The sequence below is a fragment of the Lathamus discolor genome, chromosome 3, assembly GCF_037157495.1.
Source record: "Lathamus discolor isolate bLatDis1 chromosome 3, bLatDis1.hap1, whole genome shotgun sequence".
Classification (NCBI taxonomy): Eukaryota; Metazoa; Chordata; class Aves; order Psittaciformes; family Psittacidae; genus Lathamus; species Lathamus discolor.
This window is the reverse complement of record NC_088886.1, coordinates 110,824,916-110,847,330: the sequence shown is the minus strand read 5'-3', so window position 1 is coordinate 110,847,330 and position 22,415 is coordinate 110,824,916. Positions and strand designations below refer to the sequence as shown.

The following is a 22,415-nucleotide window of genomic DNA, read 5'->3' as shown; positions in this document are numbered from 1 at the left end:
CCTAAGCAGCAAACCATCACTTAACACGGGCTGCCCCTCCCTGCACTACTGTGTCCAGTGCTGGGAGAGAAACCACAGCATCTCACAGTCACATGTTCCAACTGAAACGTATGCATTATCCATGCCAGCCAAAACTTCATCACATCTCACTCTGAAAATTCTATCATAGAAGATGACTGCAGACACATAATGTAGAAGTTCTGCCTTGTTATAATTTTAAATCCAGCATGGAAGAATAGTAACAACATATCAACAAGGAACAAACACTAGGAAACACGTCAGTGTGAAAAAAAATAAAATACATAAATAATAGTATCGTAACACATTGCACATAATTTTTAAAATTTCTCCTCTGGCTTTTTATTGAGGTGTATGTCTAAAAAGTTCACCAGCAATATATGCAATAGGCCAATTTAAGGTTAAACCAATAGTGATTTAAATTGAGCCTGATTTTCTCTGAAAGTGCAGGGTTGCAACACCTTTCTTAACTTTTGAACCTGGAATGACAGTCTGAAATATTAGAGATAATTTACGGATAAATAAAATAAATTAAAATAAGGATAAAACCATGAGTTACCTGGTCGGAACTCATTCCTGAACAGGAGATTGGACTAGGGACCTCTTGAGTCCCTTCCAATCTGTGCTTTTCTGATTCTTATGAAAAGTGAGTGTTTCTGTGTATTTTGACAGAAAGAGAAACATCTCTTGAAACTGGCTCTGGGACAACTGGTTGCAATTTTGCTAACTATATGATTTAGCATACTTGAATAAAAAGATTATGCTTTGTCAAGAATACATATTTCATTTTCAAGATAAATTGCAGAAAAACAATAAAATCAGATGTAAACAGAGACTTCTTCAACTCGAGAAGAAACTGGATACACACAGTATGCAAATGCAGACATGACCAAGAAGAATGAACTCACAAATAAATCAGAATCAATTTGAAATTAGGCAACTTTTCAAATGCTGGTTCAGGGGACTTGCAGCAATGAGAAATAACGCGTTTATCTCGAGACAAGAAGGCTTTCACAGCTTCAGCTTCTTTTCTCCAGGTAACTGTTTCAGTCAGGTGCTTCTTGCAGAATTGTTGATATGACCAAATTCAATGGTTATGCAAACTACCTACTAGGAATACTATAAGCTACAAAAGCTTCTGCTCTTGACCTGTTTGACATGGCACGAAGACATATTTGGACTAAGCAAAGAAAAGATATTTGAGTGCTATAAAAATAGATGAGGAAATTCCAAGTAGTGTAGGACTATTTTCATTCTTTTGCTAAAGCAGCAGTTGGTTCCACCTGCCTGCAAGTCTTCTATTTTGCTCTGCTATAATCTCTTTACTGCTTTTAGTAAGTGCTGTAAATTGTTTCAGTTACAACTTAAACAAATTGCTGTAAGTAGGGACAGTTTTGTGTCTGGCTTTCTCCCCTGCAAGGAGTATCACTGCTATAGACACTGCTAGGGACATGAGAGTCCATCAGATTCCAGAGCGTCCACCTGGCCATGTTGTAGTCCCACCAGTAAACGTTTACTCCCAGCGGGTATGTTACACAGAAATGTGTCAGGTAAATAAAGACAAGGTGGCAAAATCTAAAGAGAAAACATGATAACATATAGAAAGATTTTGTTTTCTTCCTTCTTTTCCACTAGTTTCCTGTAATGTGACATGTACTGATATCACTAAAGCCATCATATGCCTCATGAAAATACTCTCTTTGGAACAGTTTAGCCTTGTTTTCTTAACTTCTAACTGGAATGTTATAAGAGAACAGCTTTTAGTGCCTCTTCTTGCAAATATGCTGGCATGAGTAGTCCAGTAAAAGAGACTATTTACTGAGCAGCACTTAAAAGACAAAGCAATAAGAAACTGTGACATTCTCCGACTTATTTTTTCCACGCAGTCTTAACAAATACACCACAGGTGAGTTGGATTCAAAACATAACAGATTTCAGCATAAAAGATACTCAGAAATAGAGGTAAAGTTCTAATAAAACCTCCTGGATTTTTGCCATATCATTTAAATAAAAAGGTCAACACAAATACATGTGATGTAGCTTGATTTTCTAAGAGCATTACATTCACTCTAGTGGATTTCTGATCTTATTTTTTAGTGGATTTTCTTATTTTTTTAGTGGATTTTCTGATCTTATATTAAGTTGAAGTTTAGGGTTATGCATGAAAGCCATTTTCTAAGCAGTCACTACCTAAGTACTTAGAATAACGTCACAGACTTTTGATATCATGATATGGTTAATATTACCATTGGGCTTCAGGCCCACTGTTAAGGTCCTTGTGCTGCAAAGTGCAGTGCGCTCTCTTGCAGACAATACCCTGTAAGGTTCATTTGCTGCATTGCAGCATACTTAACTGCAGCATGGGAAGCTTTCAGAGTCCTTGCTACATGCTAAAAAGCACAAAGCTGTATGAGTTAGAAATCCAGTAATGCCTCTGTACTTATTTTTTGTGATGCAGAGACAGTCACATACATTTATTTGTGTATGTGACTGGGTTTTTTTCAGACATGTAATGAAGTACATTTGGTGTGTAAGAGCAAGCAGCTTTAAAGCTAAGGTGAATAATAGGAAGACTCAACTAACTATTTGCTCACCTCTGTACTAATTCCTAATATTTTACAAGACTACAAGGTAGTGAGATCAATTAAAGATTTTAAAGGCAATTGTATATTAATGTATGCAAAAACATATAAAAGATTCTCATACTTTCTCTTTCTCCTGAGCTCTACGAATAATTTCCTGTTCTTTCTGTAGCCTCTCTTTCTCATCTTTCTCTTCTTTTCTTCTAGCAGCTATAGCAGCTTCTAGTTTAGAAGCTTCTTCCTGCTGTGCTTTCCACTGTAGAACCTGGAACAAATAGTTGAAAAGACAGTTCTGCAGCAGACTTGTGCAATAAAGTGAACCTGCCAAACTGAGAGAGGGAAGAAAACCCATGTAACCCATTTACAAACCAAGATTTATAATCTTACCAGAAATACATCATCACTCAGTAAGCACCAGCTTTCTGCATGCTAATGTACAATTTGCAACTGACTGGCATAATACGCAAAAAAATCAAATGTGAAAAGATTTTTGGCAAAATTACCAAAACCATCTCAGTAACATCAGATCTTAAATTCCCCTTCAATGCTTAAACTTTCAGTGACATATAAATTTCTTAATGAGCCTATGAATGAATGGAGACCAGGGCTAAACGACCAGAGTCTGTTCACACCTTTCAACTCGGGCAATTCTGAAACAGCACTTCATTTTCAACCAACTCTGTGGAAATCAACAGACTCCAGCGACAAGGATTTCATCTTTTGTCAGCTTTCAAACTGTGCAAAATTAGTCCAGGATCCCTGCCAGCTGTGAAGGGTTGTGACCAGTGCCTACAGTGGTCCTGTATACCAAACATCCCACTTATCTGCGGGAAGAAAGACATCAGCCGCAGCTCAGCTGCCCAGTGGCTGCCAGGACTGCCGTTTCAGCACATGTGGAAGCATGGCAGGGACCAGCTCCATTGCACCCTCATTAAAGGGCCTGCAAAACATGTTGAGGATGGGATGGATCGCTCAGCTCAGCATGCCAGAAATCCATTTTTGACATATTCCTGATACACTTTATTGGTTAAACAAGACAACACATCCTCAGTAATTGATAATAGTTAGAGACTTGTTTTCAGTGTTCTCGAGCACACTGTTCTCAGCATGGAGCCCTGATTTACCTTGGTGCTGTCAAGAACAGTTGTACGCTCATCTGTTTCACACTGGTTTCAACAGGATTAACAGTGTCTGCTTTTTGTTGGCTTGCCAGCTCCTTTTACAATGGATTTGTCAAGTGTAACAGTACTCTGCATTCCTCAAAGGAGCAAGCATTTCAGCCATTTTTCATCTGGTTTTCTACACTACAGTAGGTACAAAGATATTAATATATGTTTTACCACCTTTCCTGCATTTCACTAGCTATGTGCACAGACTCTATTAATTGTTCTGTGCTTCTGAAAAAATTGCTCAGGAGTCTTGTGCTCTCTGGGGTCTGAGGTTCTCAGTGATTTGTATCTTTAGTTTTCCCATCTTTTAATAACAACTACTGAATTTGGGGGTTCTTCAAATAACTTTCATTTATGCTGTTACTTTCTCAGAGTACATACAATTTTTCCCAGCTTCAACTCCAACCCCAAAGTTAAGAATTATGATTTAGCTGAGCATTAAACTCTTTTTTAACCTCTCTCCTTCCATTTTTGTAAGTAATTCTCAGTGGTGGCCTATTCATAACTGTGTTTCACCTTCTGAAATCTCCTGTCTTTCCTCTCAGGGGGGAACAGGGAAGGAAGCTAGGTAACAGCCATCTTCACCAATCAGACGTTTTACAGGAAGAGAGCAAGTAAAAAATTATCCTTGCAACTAGGAAAATGTAAGAAGCCAGGAGAAAAAAGGCACAAGATCCTGAAACCCCAAACCTCTCTACTTCCCTCCCTTTCCACCCTATTTGGACAATGCTACTCACTATTTTATGGGACAGTGGGTAGAACAGGGATAACTTTGTGCCAACAAGTATTAATGGCACTGAATGAATGTCAAAAAATGTAGTGGGATGGTTTGCAAGGAGGGAACAAATGTGTACACATGGAAACTGAAGTTGGACATGGATGCCTGAAAATATGCAAGAGGGATCACTTAGGATACATACATGCAAACTGCACCTGTCCATATGTCTGAGTGTGTAGTAATGTAATGGCAGACAGCACAGAAAACCCTATTTTTGTTTTGGTATTCTTAAATTCTAGGACCATGTTGAATCATGGTTTAAGTATCTCCTAATGGTGGAGGCTCCACAACCTCTCTGGCCAATATGTTCTGGTGTTACCCACCCTCTCAGTAAAGAAATGATGAATGGAATGGAATTTCAAATGTGTCGGTTTGTGCCTGCTGCCTCTTTTCTGTCACTGGGCACCTCTGGAAAGAGTCTGGCCCCATCCTCCTTGCACCCTCTCCTCTAGGTATTTATACACATTGGTGAGATCCCCTCTTCTCCAGGCTGAACAGACCAAGCTCTCTCCACCTTTCCTCATAGGAGAAGTGACCTTCATCTTAAAGGTCCTTTGCTGGACTCGTTCCAGTAATAAAGAAATAATGAAACACTTTTTGAGGCAGGGACCTGTACCCACCTGTCCTCAAAATTAAAAATAACATCTTTATTTCTAGACTGGCTTGAGCCAGGGTCTTCTCATTCCCTGACACAGTAGCTGTTCCACTTGAAAATCACCAAGAGGCAGAATGGTGTCTATCTCCAGACATTGTCTACTGTCCAGACATTCACTTGGGAACCCCTTCTCTGCTGACCACTGTCTTTACTGTCTAAGAATTACTCTGGTGTAGAGGAACACATTTTCTCTGTAGTTCAGTCCTCTCATCATTCTCCCATGCCAGCTCCCCTACCAGTTCCAGGAATTAAGTCTTCTCCTATAATGTGAAATCTTATTTCCTTAAGTTTGTTCATAAGTTAAAAACACAAAGCTGACAAGTAGATGCTGTAAGACTTAAGCAAGTCCCAAGAAAAATAATCAGATAGCTATATTTTTAGGCATAACAGAAATGCTTTTTCTTGAGAAATATGCAAAGCAAGGATTCTTGTGATGTAGTTCAGCATAGGGGCACTACCAAAAAGGCAGGGAAATAAAGCAGGTAAGATGATCTAACAGGCTTTCTTGGGAGAGTTTGCTAAACTCTTCCAGATTCTGAACAGAGACACTGAAGGTGTGGAACAGCCAAGTATAACAAACAAGATGTATTCAGACCTTTATTTCAGGGTTTTCTATAGTTCTGACACTGATAACAAATTCAGCGCTAGACAGGGTCTAAACAGCTTGCTTAGCTTGGCAGGAATGAACATGGATGAATGAGGACTTCAGAAAAAAGTTGCTACAGAGCAGAGGTTTATTAGATGGATCCTACGGAGGAACAGGGTTTGGGCCTGTCTCATGCAGCAGGAATGACAAATTGACTGGTTCTAAGCCATACAAGAATTAAAAGTCCATCAAGTGAGCTAAAAAATCTATAGCAGCTCCACATCCTAAAGCAAGCAAGTTCTGAGGGAAGTGCCAGCAGAAGGGTGTGTATCACTTACAGAAAACAGCCAGTTACAATCTCAAACCATCCACTGAAACAGAAATATGGAACAATAATAGAACATGGGTTACATGAAATGACCATAGTAGCAGCTAAGAGAAAACAAGAGGCAATGTATCAATTTTTATAAGATCCTGTTTTCTGGAGCTTTGCTGTAATACCTGAGTGAACCCACACACACACGTGAAAGTTGAACACAAGGCCTTTGTCTAAATAGAGATTTTTATTTAGCAAGTTTGACAGCAGCCTGCTCGTGCATTTTAGGAGTTTAAGAATCTAAGATAAAAATGCTAAATTGGTTCAGTTACCCTTTGCTTGTTACGCTAATAAATTGAAAAGGAATGTTTTGAAAATAAATGTGGAACATCATTCAATCATTTCTACCTCACTTTTGAAACAGACTGAAGCAAAAACATACACATGAAGCTTTAAAATTTAACAGCAAACAAAAAAAAAATCAATGAATCTGCTGAAAGTCTGCTCTGATTTGAGCTAGGCTGCACTGCAAAAACATATGAACTTTAAACTTCTGTAATAACATCAATGAGATTTTCTGGGCTGGGCTGAAATGAGGTAACAGTTAAACTATGTAACAAAAGAATTGCTTTTTTTAAGCTTGCATTTTCCTACATCCTGCTTCACATTCCTTTCAAACTCTCTTCAACAATGATACATATGCAGTAAGCGGGCTCATCACATGCAGCTTCAGTTTTCTCCAACTCTGAGAACCCTCTTGATCCTTTACTGGTCTTCTCTAGATATTAATTTACCTATTAACGAGGGATCTTTTTTAGTTGTTTGTTTGCAATCATTAGATAGCATAGTGTGGCCACTAAATGGGTCTCAATAAAAGCTGCAGTAACTGATTCTTCAGGGGAACTACTGACTGCAAGTGGATGTTGAGAATAGGATTGGTCCAGCAGTAAGTGTCAAGACGATAACTGACTGAAGGAAAGCAAATAACAACATAGCAGTAAGCAGATACAGATACTAATCTAGTCTAAAAACATCTCAAACTTCCTTAATCATTTATTTTGATCAGCAGTTGTTTGCATGGCATGTGTAACACACCAATCTTGTGACAGGCCACAATCACTTCCTAGTTCTTTTTACATAGCTCTTCCATTAAAGCCTTTTGATTGAGTCAGAAATCAATGTCGGGGCACAAACTAGATTTTCAAAAGGTATCATACAAACAAGTGAGCATAACCAAGCATCAAACATATAACTTCACTCAGCTGACAAAACTTTAATCATGCAAAGAGGTTCCCCAGACAAAACTGATATGGCAATAATTCAATGCATATACCCACTACCTTCTACAGTATTACCTACACTGCCCTGAATGACTACTGAGCACATCTATTTACTCAGCAGGTAGGATCTGCTTTCTATTTTTATCTAGTTAGGTTTTTTGAATGCACAAGCCTATTGCTAATCAAGAGAATGGGTTATAAGAATATCAAGGAAAGTTTAATTGTACTATACTTTCCCACAATACCCATTTATTCTTTCCTTTAGGCAGCATATGAAGGTAGTTTACATTATCCCTGCTCCTCCTTCATTTATCTAATCCATGCCTTTTCATTAAGGCAAAAGAGGAGTCACCTCCTTTAAAAAATTATTCATAATTGCAACAGAAAGGAAAAACTTGTAAAAACCAGAAAAGCGCTATTTGCAAAATATCTATAAAATGTGATTCAGCAGGCTGGCGTTATGCCGTATCTTCCCCACATGAAGAGTTAAAGTCATATCGAATAAAATGTTCTTTGTGAAGCTGAGCTAAATTAATGTGTTTTATTATGTCAGAAATACCAAAAATTGGTAATTCAATACCTGATTCAAAGGCCAATATATTTCACTTTTTAAGCCACATTCGAACATTAAAACATCTCTGTGTTAGACAGTAGTTTTTGTCCCACAGCCTCAACTCATTTTGTGGGCCAGCCTGTCTACGAAGGGGAACTTCTCATGGAGTACTTCCCACAGAAGATGGCAGGGGCAAGAATGGAAAGGTTCCTAAACCAGTCCCCTGCCCATGTTCTCAGAGGTTCAAAGAATAGGAGCTAGACTATCTTCACTCATAATAAGAAAGGGTATAGTGGACTGCCTCTACAGAAACCCAGCCTGCATCTCTATTTGCCTTGCAAACTATACTTTACTGTGCGTCTGTACTCATGGTACTGTGGGAAACCAGTCCTATCTGATAGTCTCCGGGTGCTGCTGCAAAACAACCACCACCACCAAAGGGCAGACAGGGAAATGGAGCACAATAATGGAGGGATCTCTGTGGCACACATTTCCATACTTCTGTGTTTTGCTGTTTAAAGCTGACTACCTGATCCTGAATTTCCAGCATTCATTATCTAAGCTTTTCAAGAAAACCCACTGTATTCATCAGCTTTTTCCTCCAGAGGCAGGGTCATGCAGATCTGAAGAGCAATAACAATAAAAAAATACCCTGAACAGTAATTCTGACTCAGTAAGGCAGTAGTCTGAGTCCACAGACTGTACAAAAAACCTGATGTGTTCTTGACTGCATTCTTTCATTCATAGGAGTGCAAAATCAGAAGGGTAGAGTTTACTGTGTCAACACTAAATGTTCTGTTTAAATATTAAAAAAATCCTAGTAGTTAAACTAATATTGCAAACACACTGAAACCTGGATCCCCAATTGCCTGTTTCACAAAGAAGCTTACATACAAGCACTGCCAACATTAAGTTTTGAAAGTTTTTAATTACAACTGGCATTTCAAGTACATTTTACAGTTCATGTATTATTAGAGGAGCTTTTGCCAAGTGAATTATTAAATCACTGTGCTAAACAGAATGTGTACGTACCTATTTTCAGATCATTATTTCAATATTGCATATTACAATAATGTAAAGTACACTGAAAACTAATTAAAGTAATAAATTAATTCTTTCACTCTAACATCTGAATAGTAATAACGTATTTACCACGTATTCCATGCTACAGATACATTTCTTGATGATAAAGCGAGTTTTGAGATACTTTCCTTGGGAATACCCAATAAATCAGCACATCAGCACTAAGCAAGTTTTTCTCTTTAAGCAACACTGACTTAAGTTATAAACAGATCTTGAAGCTACCTAGGGTGACACAAGAGAGTTGGACCAAGCTCCTTCTAGCAGCTAAAGTGCACAGCTAGGAAAATAGGAGCATGGGGCAACTATTAGTGCAGAGAGGGTCTGCATGGCAAAGGTCATGCATAGAGTAAAAAAGGCCTTTGAAGACTGAGGCAAAAATACACTACAAACCACAAGGACATAAAATGACCAGGAGGAACAGTGTCCCAGAATGACTACACAGAGCTCCAGATCAGTATTCTTGCAGGCTACACTGTGCTACACAGACATAATAAGCTGCTAGAATTCAAATTCTAAGCAATAATTCCCAATAATTATGTGATAAAGTCAGTACTGTTTGTCATAACTAAAGGCATAAAAAGAAAATCCTATGATATCCCCACCACAATTCTTTCTAGCTCACTCTTTCACAACCTTAAAAAATGACCCAATCCCAACACACTTTCAGAATCTCCTAGAGCTTTACTAATCTCTGAAACATTTCTCCACACCTTTCCCTATTTTTATTATGGTTTTCCTTTTTTTTTTCCACTCTTCAAAATGTTCACAAGTCATTCTAAGGATGCCTGGGAAAAATATTCAGAGGGTCTCTTCAAGAAAAATACTTTCACAAATGAAGATGCTTCATAGCAAAAGTACCACCACAAAATTCGAATGAGAAAGTTGAGGAAGTATGCAAGAGAATGCTATTCCAGCACTGGTAAAAGAACCAGCATTTTTATGGTGGATTCATCGTGACTGAAAGCAAGAGCAGCTGCAGCAATCAGGGTTGTATGGTCAGAAATGCTGAAATGTGATTAGAAGATGACTAGAGATTCAAATGCTATTAAAAGGAATTATATATATATATATATATATAATCCTAAGCATAAAACAAAGAATCAGAGAATGCATCTGCATATATTTGTCCCATATTTCTAACGCGTTGTTTGGCAAAGTGGGTAGCAAATCCCAACAGTAGCCATTAGTGTTATTTCATACTTCACAGATGGGACAGCACAGACAGCCTGAGCTTAGTGTTATATGGTGCATGTCATTTGCCCCAAAAACTGGTATAAGCAGCAGTAAAATTCCTATTGTGTGGAAAAGCTCAATGTTAGGCTACTGAAGGGGCCCTTGAAAACAGAGAACAAGTACAGCAGCTTTTCATCTTGATCAGATAGAGCCCAAGGAGTCATTCAGAACTACTCTGCTTTGGAAAGGATGAACACCAAATTGCATAGGAATCTACATCTGGTGTCTTTCCATAGGGTTATTCAGGCTAGAGTACTCTAGGTCACCCAAGGCCTTCCTACAGTTACTGGCATTGTGCTCATATGAAGCTCAACAGAAAGACCAAGCTTGGGATCAGAGTTCAAAAGCACAGCAAGAAATGTCCACAGTTCAAATAACCAGACCAATCCACTTCTATTGCCAGGACTTAGCTCCTCTCCTTGCCTACCCTCCTTCCCCAACTTCACTGTGTCTCTACCATCTTCTCTGCCCTCTTTCTTGCTGAATATAGAATTGAGAGTTATCCCATTTATGGTAAGTCAGAGATACTTCATTTTTCCAGATGGACAACACAAGGCACAGAGGGTGAAAAATTGCCTCTTAATTGCAAGTTTGAATTCAAACCACGTCAACCATGACATTTTTTCCTTCACACTTTAAAGATAAGGACTGCAGTCTCAGAACAAGTTGGTGACCCAAGAAATTCTGTTTACAGAGAGCAGGCCATTTTAGAGCTATGCATTTCTAGTGTGTCTTGAAATAGAGAATTAAGCAACACAGATGTAAAATGTGGTTAAGTGATAAAAGATTATGGGCTACAAGAATTACAGGACTTCAACATCAGCTCTTCAGTAAGGATATTCTTCTCAGATCAGTTCCTAATGGACACATAATCCAATCGATGGAGATGATTTATAAATTTGGCAAACTACTTATTTCCCCACACAAGAGAATGTTGTTACTTTATTTTCTACTAAAGAACTAGCCAGAGAGCAAGGTCAAACTGAGATCAGTAGAAGATTAACATGGGAAACTCATTAAAAGGTGACTTTCATTACCAGCAGCATAGCCTCTTCATGTGCAATATAGCTTAGCTGTTAATACTTCAGATAAAAGTAGTGCATGCTGATCTATGTCTCTTGCCTGAGCAGCTCCCTTCCATGCTCAGGTATTAAAAAATATAAGATTTTTAAGAAAAGGGGGAAGTAAATGAGAGGGAAATAGAAAATTAAAGATGTAGTCCTCCATAGAAGAACAAGGATTCACCCAGGTAATTTCTACTAAGGTTAATAGAAGTTAAGCACATAAATTCCACTTGGGTTAGTAGGATGATAAATACCATAGACTTAAATATTTTATAAATGGAGCAGGGCAATAGAAGTCATGTTACAAAACTAAAGCAATTTTTTAAAGTCACTAATTATACAGAAACGTCTATTTGGTAACTAACAAAAGGTAGTGCATTTCATTAAAAAAAGTATTTTCAAGCTTACTTGCATTCACCTACAATTTCTCATTACAAACCTTATTTCAATTACTCAAACTTTTACAACTTTCTGCTAGAGACTAGGAAGAAGGAAATGAATGCATGGTGTAAAACGTTTGCATCTCCAGGACAGAATTGCTACAGGTTTTCCCAGACAAACATGTGAGCCTCCAGAGCATTTGCACTGAAGCCCCAGTGCTCACAGGAAGCAAAGGCTGGATATGCTCTTTATGAATGGTTTGTATCATGCATGAAAAGTCTGTAATTTAGGAAACACCAGACCTACTGGTAACATATGCTAATGTGCAGTAGTTGCAACAGCTTTCAGAAGTGCAGAATGCACAGCACAAGTAAAGTAAATCTACAATTACACAGCGGGCATCCCAAGGATTTCTGTTTCCAATTAACAACTTGTTTGCCAAAACTTTGGAAGTCACAGGCAAATTTTGCCCCAACAAAGCTGACATCGGCAAGGAAAATGGGAAGTATAGTGAGACCTGCTACTGATGTATAATCCTATCAACTAAAAATAAGAAAAACCTTGCACTAATCAAACCCACCATGCATTGAAACATAAAATATTAACAATGTTATTATTGGAAATAAAATAAGAAATTTATAGCTATTTACAGCTATTAATAGGCTGCAAGATGTCAGGGAAGCTGAGAGGAAGCAGGACTGCTTGCTCCAGGCCCAAACTGTGCAGGGGCCTCAAGCTTCCCCTCCAGCTCATGGAGGAAAGAAGGAGGCCGTTAAGCTGGGAATTAGTAACAAAAAAAAAACCAAAACAACAAACAAACAAAAAAAAACCCAATAAAAAAAAGGAGGAAGAGGAGAATTAAAAGCAAGGGGCTTCCTCCTAAATCTGTTGTCCCTGCCCGGAACCGCTTTGCTGTCCTGCAGGGAGCTAATGAGGAAACGCACTCGCACCAGAAACAGCTGGCTGGTGCACTGGTAAAGAAGATCACTACTGGTGCTGCCAGGAAAAAAGCAGCGGGTTGTAGTAGTCGGGGACTCTGCTTTGAAAGGGACAGAAGCGGCTGACCGGGTCTCAAGGGACGTGTGTTGCCTACCTGCAAAATGGATCAGGGATGTTGCAGAGAGGCTGCCTGCTCTAGTAAGTCCCATGGACTATTATTACCCACTTCTAGTGATCCATGTGGGTGCTAGTGATATACATAGCATTAGCCCAGAGAACATAAAGAAGGACCTCAGAGCCCTGGGAGAGGTGGTTAGGGGCTCTGGAGCTCAGATAGTCTTTTCGTCAATTCTCCAGGACACAGGGGAGGACCCCAAAAAGGCTAGGAGGATTGGCCAGGTTAATAAATGGTTAAAAGGGTGGTGTCATAGTCAGGGGTTTGGGTTGTCTTGAACATGGGACCCAAGTTTGTAGGCCAGGTCTACTGGGGGCTGGTGGAGCTGCTCTGATGAAAAGTGGTTTTGGTAGGAGGCTTGCCAGACTTGTCAAGGATGCTTTAACACTAGATGTGTTGGGGGAGGGAGGCGTCATTCCATCCCAACACACCCAGTCAGTTGCCAGCACCTATAATAAATGCTCGGAACAATGTAGTGATATTCCAGCTGCTCCAGACATTGAGCCGGCTTCATCTGGAGCTCAGTTCAGATGCCTCTATACAAACGCTCGTAGCATGGGGAACAAACAAGAGGAATTAAAGATGTATGCACATCTACGGGGGTATGATATAATAGGCATCACAGAAACATGGTGGGATGGCTCCTATGACTGGAGTGTTGGAATGGAAGGTTACAGGTTCTTTAGAAAGGACAGGCCTGGCAGGCAGGGACGGGGAGTTGCCCTTTATGTTAGGGATAGGCTGGAGAGTATGGAACTCTGTCTGGGGATAGGTGATCAGTTAACAGAGAGTTTGTGGGTCAGGGTTAAAGGGAAAACAGCCATGGGAGACATTACTGTGGGGATCTGTTACAGACTGCCTGATCAAGGAGAACCTGTGGATGAAGCACTCTACAGACAGATAGGAAAAGCCTCACACTAACAGGCCCTTGTTCTCATGGGGAACTTCAACCACCCTGATATCTGTTGGAGTGATGGTACGGCCCTGCACAAGCAATCCAGGAGATTCCTCGATTGTGTGGAAGACAACTTCCTTCTGCAAGTAACAGAGGAGCCAACAAAGAGAGATGCCATGCTTGACCTCATGCTCACCAACGGGGAAGGGCTGGTTGGAAATGTGATGCTCCAGGGCAGCCTTGGATGCAGTGATCATGAGATGGTCAAAGTCGAGATCCTCAGGACAGTGAGAAGAGCGTGCAGCAAGCTCACTGCCCTGGACTTCAAGAGAGCAGACTTTGGCCTCTTCAGGAACCTGCTCAGTAAGGCTCCATGGGATATAGCCCTAGAGGGCAGGGGGGCCCAAGGGTTGATATTCAAGGATCACCTGACACAACCTCAGGGGTGTTGTGTCCTGACTAGAAGAAGCTGAAGCAGGAGGGCCAGGAGACCTCCATGGATGGATAAGGAGCTGCTGAGGAAACTTAGAGGGAAAAAAAGGCTTATAAAAGGTGGAAGCAAAGACAGGCGGCCTGGGAAGAATACAGGGATGTTGTCCAGGAAGCTAGGGACCAGGTTAGGAAAGCTAAGGACCCAGAGAACTACAGACCATTAGTCTCACCTCTGTGCCTGGCAAAATCTTGGAGGACATTCTCCTGGAAGGCATGCTAAGGCACATGAAAAACAACAAGGCGCTTGGTGACAGCCAGCATGGCTTCACCAAGGGGAAATCCTGCCTCACCAATTTGGTGGCCTTCTATGATGGGGCTACAGAACTGATGGACAGGGGCAGAGCAGTTGACGTCATCTACCTGGACTTGTGCAAAACGTTTTGACACTGTTCTGCATGACATCCTTGCCTCTTAATTGGAGAGACATCAGTTTGATAGATGGACCACTCAATGGATAAAGAACTGGCTGGATGGCCGCATGCAAGCTCACTGCTCTGGACTTCAAGAGAGCAGACTTTGGCCAGAGAGCAGACTAAGGCACATGAAAAACAACAGGGTGCTTGGTGACAGCCAGCATGGCTTCACTAAGTGGAAATCCTACCTCACCAATTTAGTGACCTTCTATGATGGGGCTATGGAACTGATGGACAGGGGTAGAGCAGTTGACATCATCTACCTGGACTTGTGCAAAGTGTTCGACACTGTCCCACACAACATCCTTGCCTCTAAATTGGAGAGACATCAATTTGATGGATGGACCACTCGGTGGATAAAGAACTGGCTGGATGGCCACACACAAAGAGTTGTGGTCAATGGCTCAATGTCCAGCCGGGACCCGTAACGAGTCTTGTCTCTCACAGATTGGTGTTGGGACCGGTCTTGTTTAACATCTTCATCACTGACATGGACAGTGGGATTGAGTGCACCCTCAGCAAGTTTGCCGATGACACAAAGCTGTGTGGTTCAGTTGATATGCTGGAGGGAAGGAATACCATCCAGAGGGACCTTGACATGCTTGTAAGGTCGGCTGATGCCAACCTCATGAAGTTTAACCATGCCAAGTGCAAGGTCCTGCACCTGGGTTGGAGCAATCCCAGGCACAGCTACAGGTTGGGCAGAGAAGAGATTCAGAGCAGCCCTGCGGAGAAGGACTTGGGGGTGCTGGTCGATGAGAAAATGAACGTGAGCCGGCTTCAGTGTGCGCTCGCAGCCCAGAAAGCCAACCGTATCCTGGGCTGCATCAAAAGCAGCGTGACCAGCAGGTCGAAAGAGGTGATCCTGCCCCTCTGCTCTGCTCTTGTGAGACCTCACCTGCAGTATTGTGTGCAGTTCTGGTGTCCTCAGCATAAAAAGGACATGGAGCTGTTGGAACAAGTCCAGAGGAGGCCACGAGGATGATCAGGGGACTGGAGCACCTCCCGTATGAAGACAGGCTGAGAAAGTTGGGGCTGTTCAGCCTGGAGAAGAGAAGGCTGCGTGGAGACCTCATAGCAGCCTCCCAGTATCTGAAGGGGGCCTACAGGGATGCTGGGGAGGGACTCTTCATTAGGGACTGTAGTGACAGGACAAGGGGTAACAGGTTAAAACTTAAACAGGGGAAGTTTAGATTGGATATAAGGAGGAAATCCTTTCCTGTTAGGGTGGTGAGGCACTGGAATGGGTTGCTCAGGGAGGTTGTGAATGCTCCATCCCTGGTGGTGTTCAAGGCTGGGTTGGACAGAGCCTTGGGTGACATGGTTCAGTGTGAGGTGTCCCTGCCCATGGCAGGAGGGTTGGAAATAGATGATCCTGAGGTCCTTTCCAACCTTAACTATTCTATGATTCCACGATTCTAAGACTACGCATATAATCCTAAATGGAAAGATAATGAGACAGGTGCCTCAGGGTGTGAATCGTAGAGCTTATAAAAGGGAAAAAATTAAAATGCATATTAATTACAGTTCTCTGGAGCCTAAAATACCAAGGGGCACAGGGCAGTTTGTCAAAAAAAGGTGAAAAAGCCACCACTTTTTTAAAATCAGAAAGTCCTAGAAAATCAATTTTTATAAGCATCTTACACACTGTTTTTTTTTTCTCATGCGTCAGTAACCTTATGAAATGACATGAATGTTTAAAATAGCGTTATATCAATTACTAGTTTATTGTGAAAGGAAGTTCAGATTTATGAGGGGGGTTCCATATTAAGTATCACCACCAGGTAGAAGTATTTCACAAGAATCACTGCTGTTTCCATGTATTGGTTCCTACACTCGTGGTAAGAATGCAGAGCTGTAGTTATTGATGAGTTACTGCCTCCTGCAGCAGGTGAAGCAGCTCGCTGCTCAGACAGCCTCCTGTTTGTTCTCTGTGGCACAACATGCAAAATTCTGCTGGCCGTGAGCTCTTTGACAAACTCTAAGCATTCAAAATCCATGCTAACACCCGATTCTAAATACAAACCCCAGCACCCTCGTGACAGGTTATAGGGCAGCAAGCACTCTCAACAGCAGGTCCCTCAGCAGTCCAGCAGCAAGACTAACGCTCACTTTCCCTCGGAAAAAGACTTAGCTCCAATATCATGGTGAAGAACTTATCTGTATTACTTCCACAAAACATGCAGCACATCCTGAGACCACACAGTTACTACACAAAGTTACTTACGACATCAACAGTTACTGATATCAACAGGTATGTCAACAACAAACCACTGTGATATTAACAGATGGTGGTCTGAAATCTCCAATACCTTTCAACTCCAAACCCATATTCCTTCTTCTCTAGCCTGAGAGTTCTTCTACCCTGAAAAATCCTGAACAGCACCTGGAGTCATGTTCAGACTCCACAGGGCCTTGAATGACACAACAGCAAATGGCGCAAGCTAGCAGTATTCTGCTTCTGAAGGCCTTATGAAAGACCTAGAAGTAGTCTAGTAGTAGAGCATTTGGCAGCGTGACAATTAAGAAATACGCAAGTCTGTTTGTTAATATCAGAATATAATCTCATCTTCTTGTGATCAGAAAAACAACAGAAGTTCACATCCCTGGTAGATCTTCATCTAGTGCTCTTGAGCAGCTTGTGCTCCATCGACTACCTCTAAGAGGCCTAGGCTGCTGGCACTAAGACTAATTTTGTTACATAAAAAAATCCATGCCCATCTACAGAATAATTTTAATTGAAAATCAGAAAGCGGTTAAAAGTAACTGGTTTGGTCATTAACAGAACTGTAGGTATTTTCTTAAGCTAAAAGTGTTTAAAACTTAAAAAGGGATACAAGAGAAAAGCATATGAGCATAATCCTCAGTCTAACCTGAAGAGTAAACAGATGCATTGCTTTCTGCTAGGACTAGGACTGGCACCTACAAAACTTGTAATCCAATAGAGGACCGGTTTTACTTCCGGGGAGCTGAAAGCACATCACATCTTTGCTCAGGACAGTGTGTGAGCAGTTTACTTTTCACATCTTATTCCTGAATTTCCTCTCAGTCAACATTATTCAGGAAATCTCTCTGTTCTTGACAACAGGAGTGTCAACATTGTATTAACACATTTAAATATTATGTAGGCTTAAATATTCACACATACATAACCTTAAATATGCTGCATTTCTATTTACAACTACTGAACTAAATTTGGTGTCCTTTCGTATGCAGTATTATCTCTTTAGTTCCTTCTGCAGCTGTATGAAGAGCTCCTTTGATCCTTTACTACTTTGGCAAAAACTACTTTTTGCAAATTATTTTTCTTGCCTGAGGTGCCACTTTCCTACCTGAAGACAGAAGGTAATTCTCCTGAGAAAATAAGGTTAGGATGAGCTATCTGCTTGTCCAGCTATCTATCCACAAGCAATTTTGGGGATCACTGGACAATTTCAATGTAACTTGACAGATATGTGTATATCCCAGACTACAAGCTTTGATAAACCTAGCAGCTTGGTAAATGAGCAAGATAGGTCTCAGGCTGAGGCACTAAGTGCTCCTCCAAAATTCTGGGGTGCAATGGATTGTTTAAATGGACCTCAGAACTGACAAGTCAGTCCACGGTCTCCTCTCATTTAGTGTGTCCCTGCAGCCCCCTCTTACCAAAACCCTGCTACTCATGCCGTTCTCAGTTGAATGAAAAGAAATACACATAATAGAGTTACCATGGTTTAATAAACTGCCCTGTTACCTTCACTGGAGTGGTGTGCCTCTGTGTGCACTCCTTGTCCTCCCCAGATCTGTTACAGTCAATCAACAAAGAAAGCATTTTCCATTTTGTATGTTGTCTTATATAGCATAAATTATAAACATAATGCTAGAGCAAACCATGAAGGCAGTTAAAACTAAGACACTTCCCATGCAATTGGCACAGTGCAGGGCACCCACTCCTGTGGCCCAGCTGGAAGTCAATAACTCCATTGACCTGCAGTCACCTGCACATTGCCTCACACAGCCACCAAACTTCACATGTTGCGTGCAACTACAACATAACAATTTCAGTGGAAGTAGAATGAATGCGTGGTGCTAAGTTATACTGCAAACATAATTTATGAAACACGCAACAGCTGAAGTCTGATTTCTATTTCTCTTGGATTAGTATTTACTAAACCCCTCTGAACTACACTGTAAGAATCCAGTTAACATAATGAGCATCAGATTATTTATCTTTGTATTCTCTTAATGACTTTTCCTTAATTAGTAAAAAGGCCAATTGGTTTTTCATTTCTAGCTTAAAATTTAGAGAATGCTTGCTTTCTACATACTTCATAAATTGGTTTATCAACTACTTCTGTTGTGTGTGTACTGAGAGAGAGTGAAGTTATAAAAATGCTTCTGCTTTTTCATTGTGGCCTTAGAGACGCACCACCATAACAAAGAGCAAATGTAACCCCTTAAATCTGTGGTGTATTCAGGCAAAATACTAGGTAATACATTGTGAGAAGATTTCAGCAGAGCAGTTGATAGATTCAGAAATAACAACATCATGTGATAGAACGTGGTATAGGGAAACATGGGTGAGAAAAAGAAGGGTGAAAGGGAAGGTAAGGGAAATTTGCAGGGACTATCTCTGCATGTGCTTCCAGCTTACTGCATATGCATTTTATCTGACCCCAGAGCCATGAAATTCATCAATGCTATATTGACCCCAAACTAATAAATCCAGGTTTATCAGCTCTGGATTAAAAACATACTACAGAGCCAGAGTGGGCTCATCTTTGGTGAATTTGAAAATTTTAGATATTTGCTCACATCCACTTTTGAGACATACTACAGTATCCTACAGCTCTCAGGTTTACCACATATTTCCTGAATGAGTATCTGGATTTAAAACTGACATCATTAAAACTTCCTGGTATTTCTCATATGCAACAAAGCAGTGGGTCACCTCAGTGGTGAATAAATAATGCTTCTGAAAAAGAAAGCTTTTCTTTTAAATATCCCACTATTTAAATAAAGAATAAAAAAAAAATCCTGCAAAATGACCAGACTGTGGCCAAAGCACTAGGTTCGATGCTCATCCAGACTTTTTAATTTTTTTACATTCAGTTGTAATATTTCAATGTTGATCTCTCCTATGGCAGTCAAATAATTCCAGTCAATGACCTGACCACATGCTCAATAGGGAGATACAACATTTTTCCCCTGAGTTTACTGACACATCTTTTCTTCTTATCATGCAGGAAGAGAGAAGGAAGGTGACACGCAACAGGCTTTATATGATTTTGCAATATCCCAGTTAATTCCACCTAACTCTTTTCCTTTTGAAATTAATTTATCTTTGTTTCTGCCAGGATAAGGAATGCGAGAGTCGCTCTCCAAAAATTCAGTGTGTGCAAGGGATTTTAGCTCTGGAGAGAAAATTAATCCTGGAACACAAAAAGAGAAAGAGGAAAGATTTAAAGGCATGGCAGGCACATAGCTTTATGCTAAGGAAGGAGCAGACCACCCTATGCATCAAACACAGAAGATTCAGCTGTCCTTTTGTCTACTGGCGTAGGTTTTCTCTTGAGTGTTCTTTTTTTTTCTTTTTTATATGAAGATAAAAGTACTGGATTACAAGTATTACACGATAAATTCAATTAAAAAAATGATTTGAATGCATGCAGGTACCCTGACTATATTTCTGAATGTATTATAGCAAGTACTTCAATTCTTCAACCACCAATTGTGAAGCAGCACCTTTCTGACCCTTTTAAAAAAAACAAATCACACTCTCACTTCACTCTTTAACTACCTTGTGACACAGAAGAATTTGCTTCACTATGCTGCTGAGAAAAAGGAATTTTACACAGAAAGAGAAACTTTTTACACAGCAACTACTACAGTATCCTGAAAGTGGTTAAATCCATGAAGAATAAAGCATACCAAATATGAGTGAGTCTTGATCAGTTATTGAAAGCGTAACACTCTCTCTTTTTCTTCAGCTTGTTTTCAGGGATGTTAGAGATATATATCTACAAGAAACATTTCCTCTTTAAGAATGTACAGTATATCCTCACTAGTGTTACCCATTTCACACTTTATTTCATTCAGAAGATTACCAGATGGCACTCATGATTTATTTCACCTGAGTGTCTTGAGATTTTCCAAATTCCTCCTTAGAGACTCAGATTTCTGTTAAGGACACACATTGATCTTGTGAGAGAGAGAAATGGAAGAAGAATTTGAAAGCCCTTTCTGCAAGTAAAAAAAGCTGTAAATACTAATTTAACTTCTCTGCTGCTTTACTTTTTAATTGTTATCACCCCTTGTCAGTCATAAGGCCTGGTGGCATAGCTGCTTCTAGTGTATTTGAAACAGCTTTAACAAATGCCTTATTTAGTCTGTTTGCTGTGTTGTTGGTTTATTGTCCACAGATGAAAAGAACTATATAAAAGGTAGGTGATATCGTGTGGTTATTGCAGTAATAAAAAAACTGCACAGCCTGTCACATATGAATATTTTCCCTTTTGCACTGCTCAATCTATACTACAGTTAGGAACAAACTGATTTTCACGCACAAAGAACTCATTTGAAACAGCCCACAAACTCAAAGGCATAGAAATTTACAGAAAGATATCCCTTTTAAACCCTTTTAAAGTAAAACAGGTTAAATGGTTTATTGGCTAAAGTATGAGCTCTCAAATGCATATACACATCAAATCCAAACAAAACCCCTGCATATATTCAGAATAATTTCTTTGAAAAACAGCTAGTTCCTTGCCCAATTTCAACTTTCATCCTCTAGCCTTTTCAGATGTGGAGCTGATCAAAACAAGGTCACAGTGATATCCTTCTTTAATGAAAAAATTGACCTTTTTCATTCCTCTTTTCTGGGAAACAGGTGAATTGTTTTTGTTCAATTGTTCAACATTTTAACAAGGCCACCTTTGAAAGGAACTCTTGAAAAGCAAAGGCCGAACAGGTTTAAGTTTCAAACAGTTCCAGGTTACAGGAAACAGGAGGTCAGAATCCAAAGAACTTTCAGACAATGTTCAGTGCATCAGTAGGTATCTTAAGCTACATGGAGACAATGTTAAGTACTCCAAACACTTGCTTGTTACTTTTTGTAAGGAAGGGGGGAAAAAAAGACCAACTCAGAAATTCACAGTTCTGGAATAAATGGCCCTTCCATCTCTAATTGTGCAGATAAGAGACACATAGCAATTCCAGAAAGGGAGACCTACATAAAACAAACCAAACCAAACCCAAAACCACACCAGCTGTGGAGAACCCCTCCTCACTCCACCTGGCCCCAGGGAAGCCTGCTAAAGGAGTTAAAATGGGGTACTCCCCACTTAGTCAAGCTCAGACAGTTTCTAACCCTGAAGTGTTTAGATTCAAACCTTTCTATGACAGACAGCTCCAGAACAGGAGACAGAAGGGTTTTTTTGTATTACTACTGTACTGAAAACCTAGTATCAATGCCAGAACTCTTCATCACAGTACTGTTTTTACTGTGTTTTGATACTTGTAGAAAACCAAAATCAAGTGCTCAGTATCTTGCTGAAAAGAGTGCAACAGAGGTAATGTTGGTAAAGTGAGAATAACACACTTTCTGTGCAACTGGAAAATCACAGACAGCAGTACAAATCTTAACATGCCTTTCCTGCCCAGAAATGCGGTTCCCCTTACAAATGCCTTAGGCATCAACACCATAACACTTCCCTCTTGTGTCCAGGCTCCTCCCCTTTTATTCTACTCTCTTACAATTAAACACCCCCCCCCCCGCAAAAAAAAACAACAAAACCAAACAAACTAAAGACAAACAAACAAACA

General features: G+C 40.3%; 1 protein-coding gene across 8 annotated transcripts in view; it reads right to left on the bottom strand.

Moving 5' to 3' along the window:
• CCDC148 (coiled-coil domain containing 148) overlaps nucleotides 1-22,415 on the bottom strand; it is a 78,150-nt gene that overhangs the window by 18,793 nt on the left and 36,942 nt on the right. For 7 of the 8 annotated variants that reach the window (XM_065671183.1, XM_065671187.1, XM_065671182.1 and 4 more), the window contains one exon: nucleotides 2,725-2,865. The exons of the other annotated variant lie outside the window; for it this stretch is intronic. In XM_065671183.1, coding sequence (XP_065527255.1) covers nucleotides 2,725-2,865 — 141 coding nt within the window. The remainder of the gene's footprint in view (nucleotides 1-2,724; nucleotides 2,866-22,415) is intronic. 8 annotated transcript variants of the gene reach the window in all.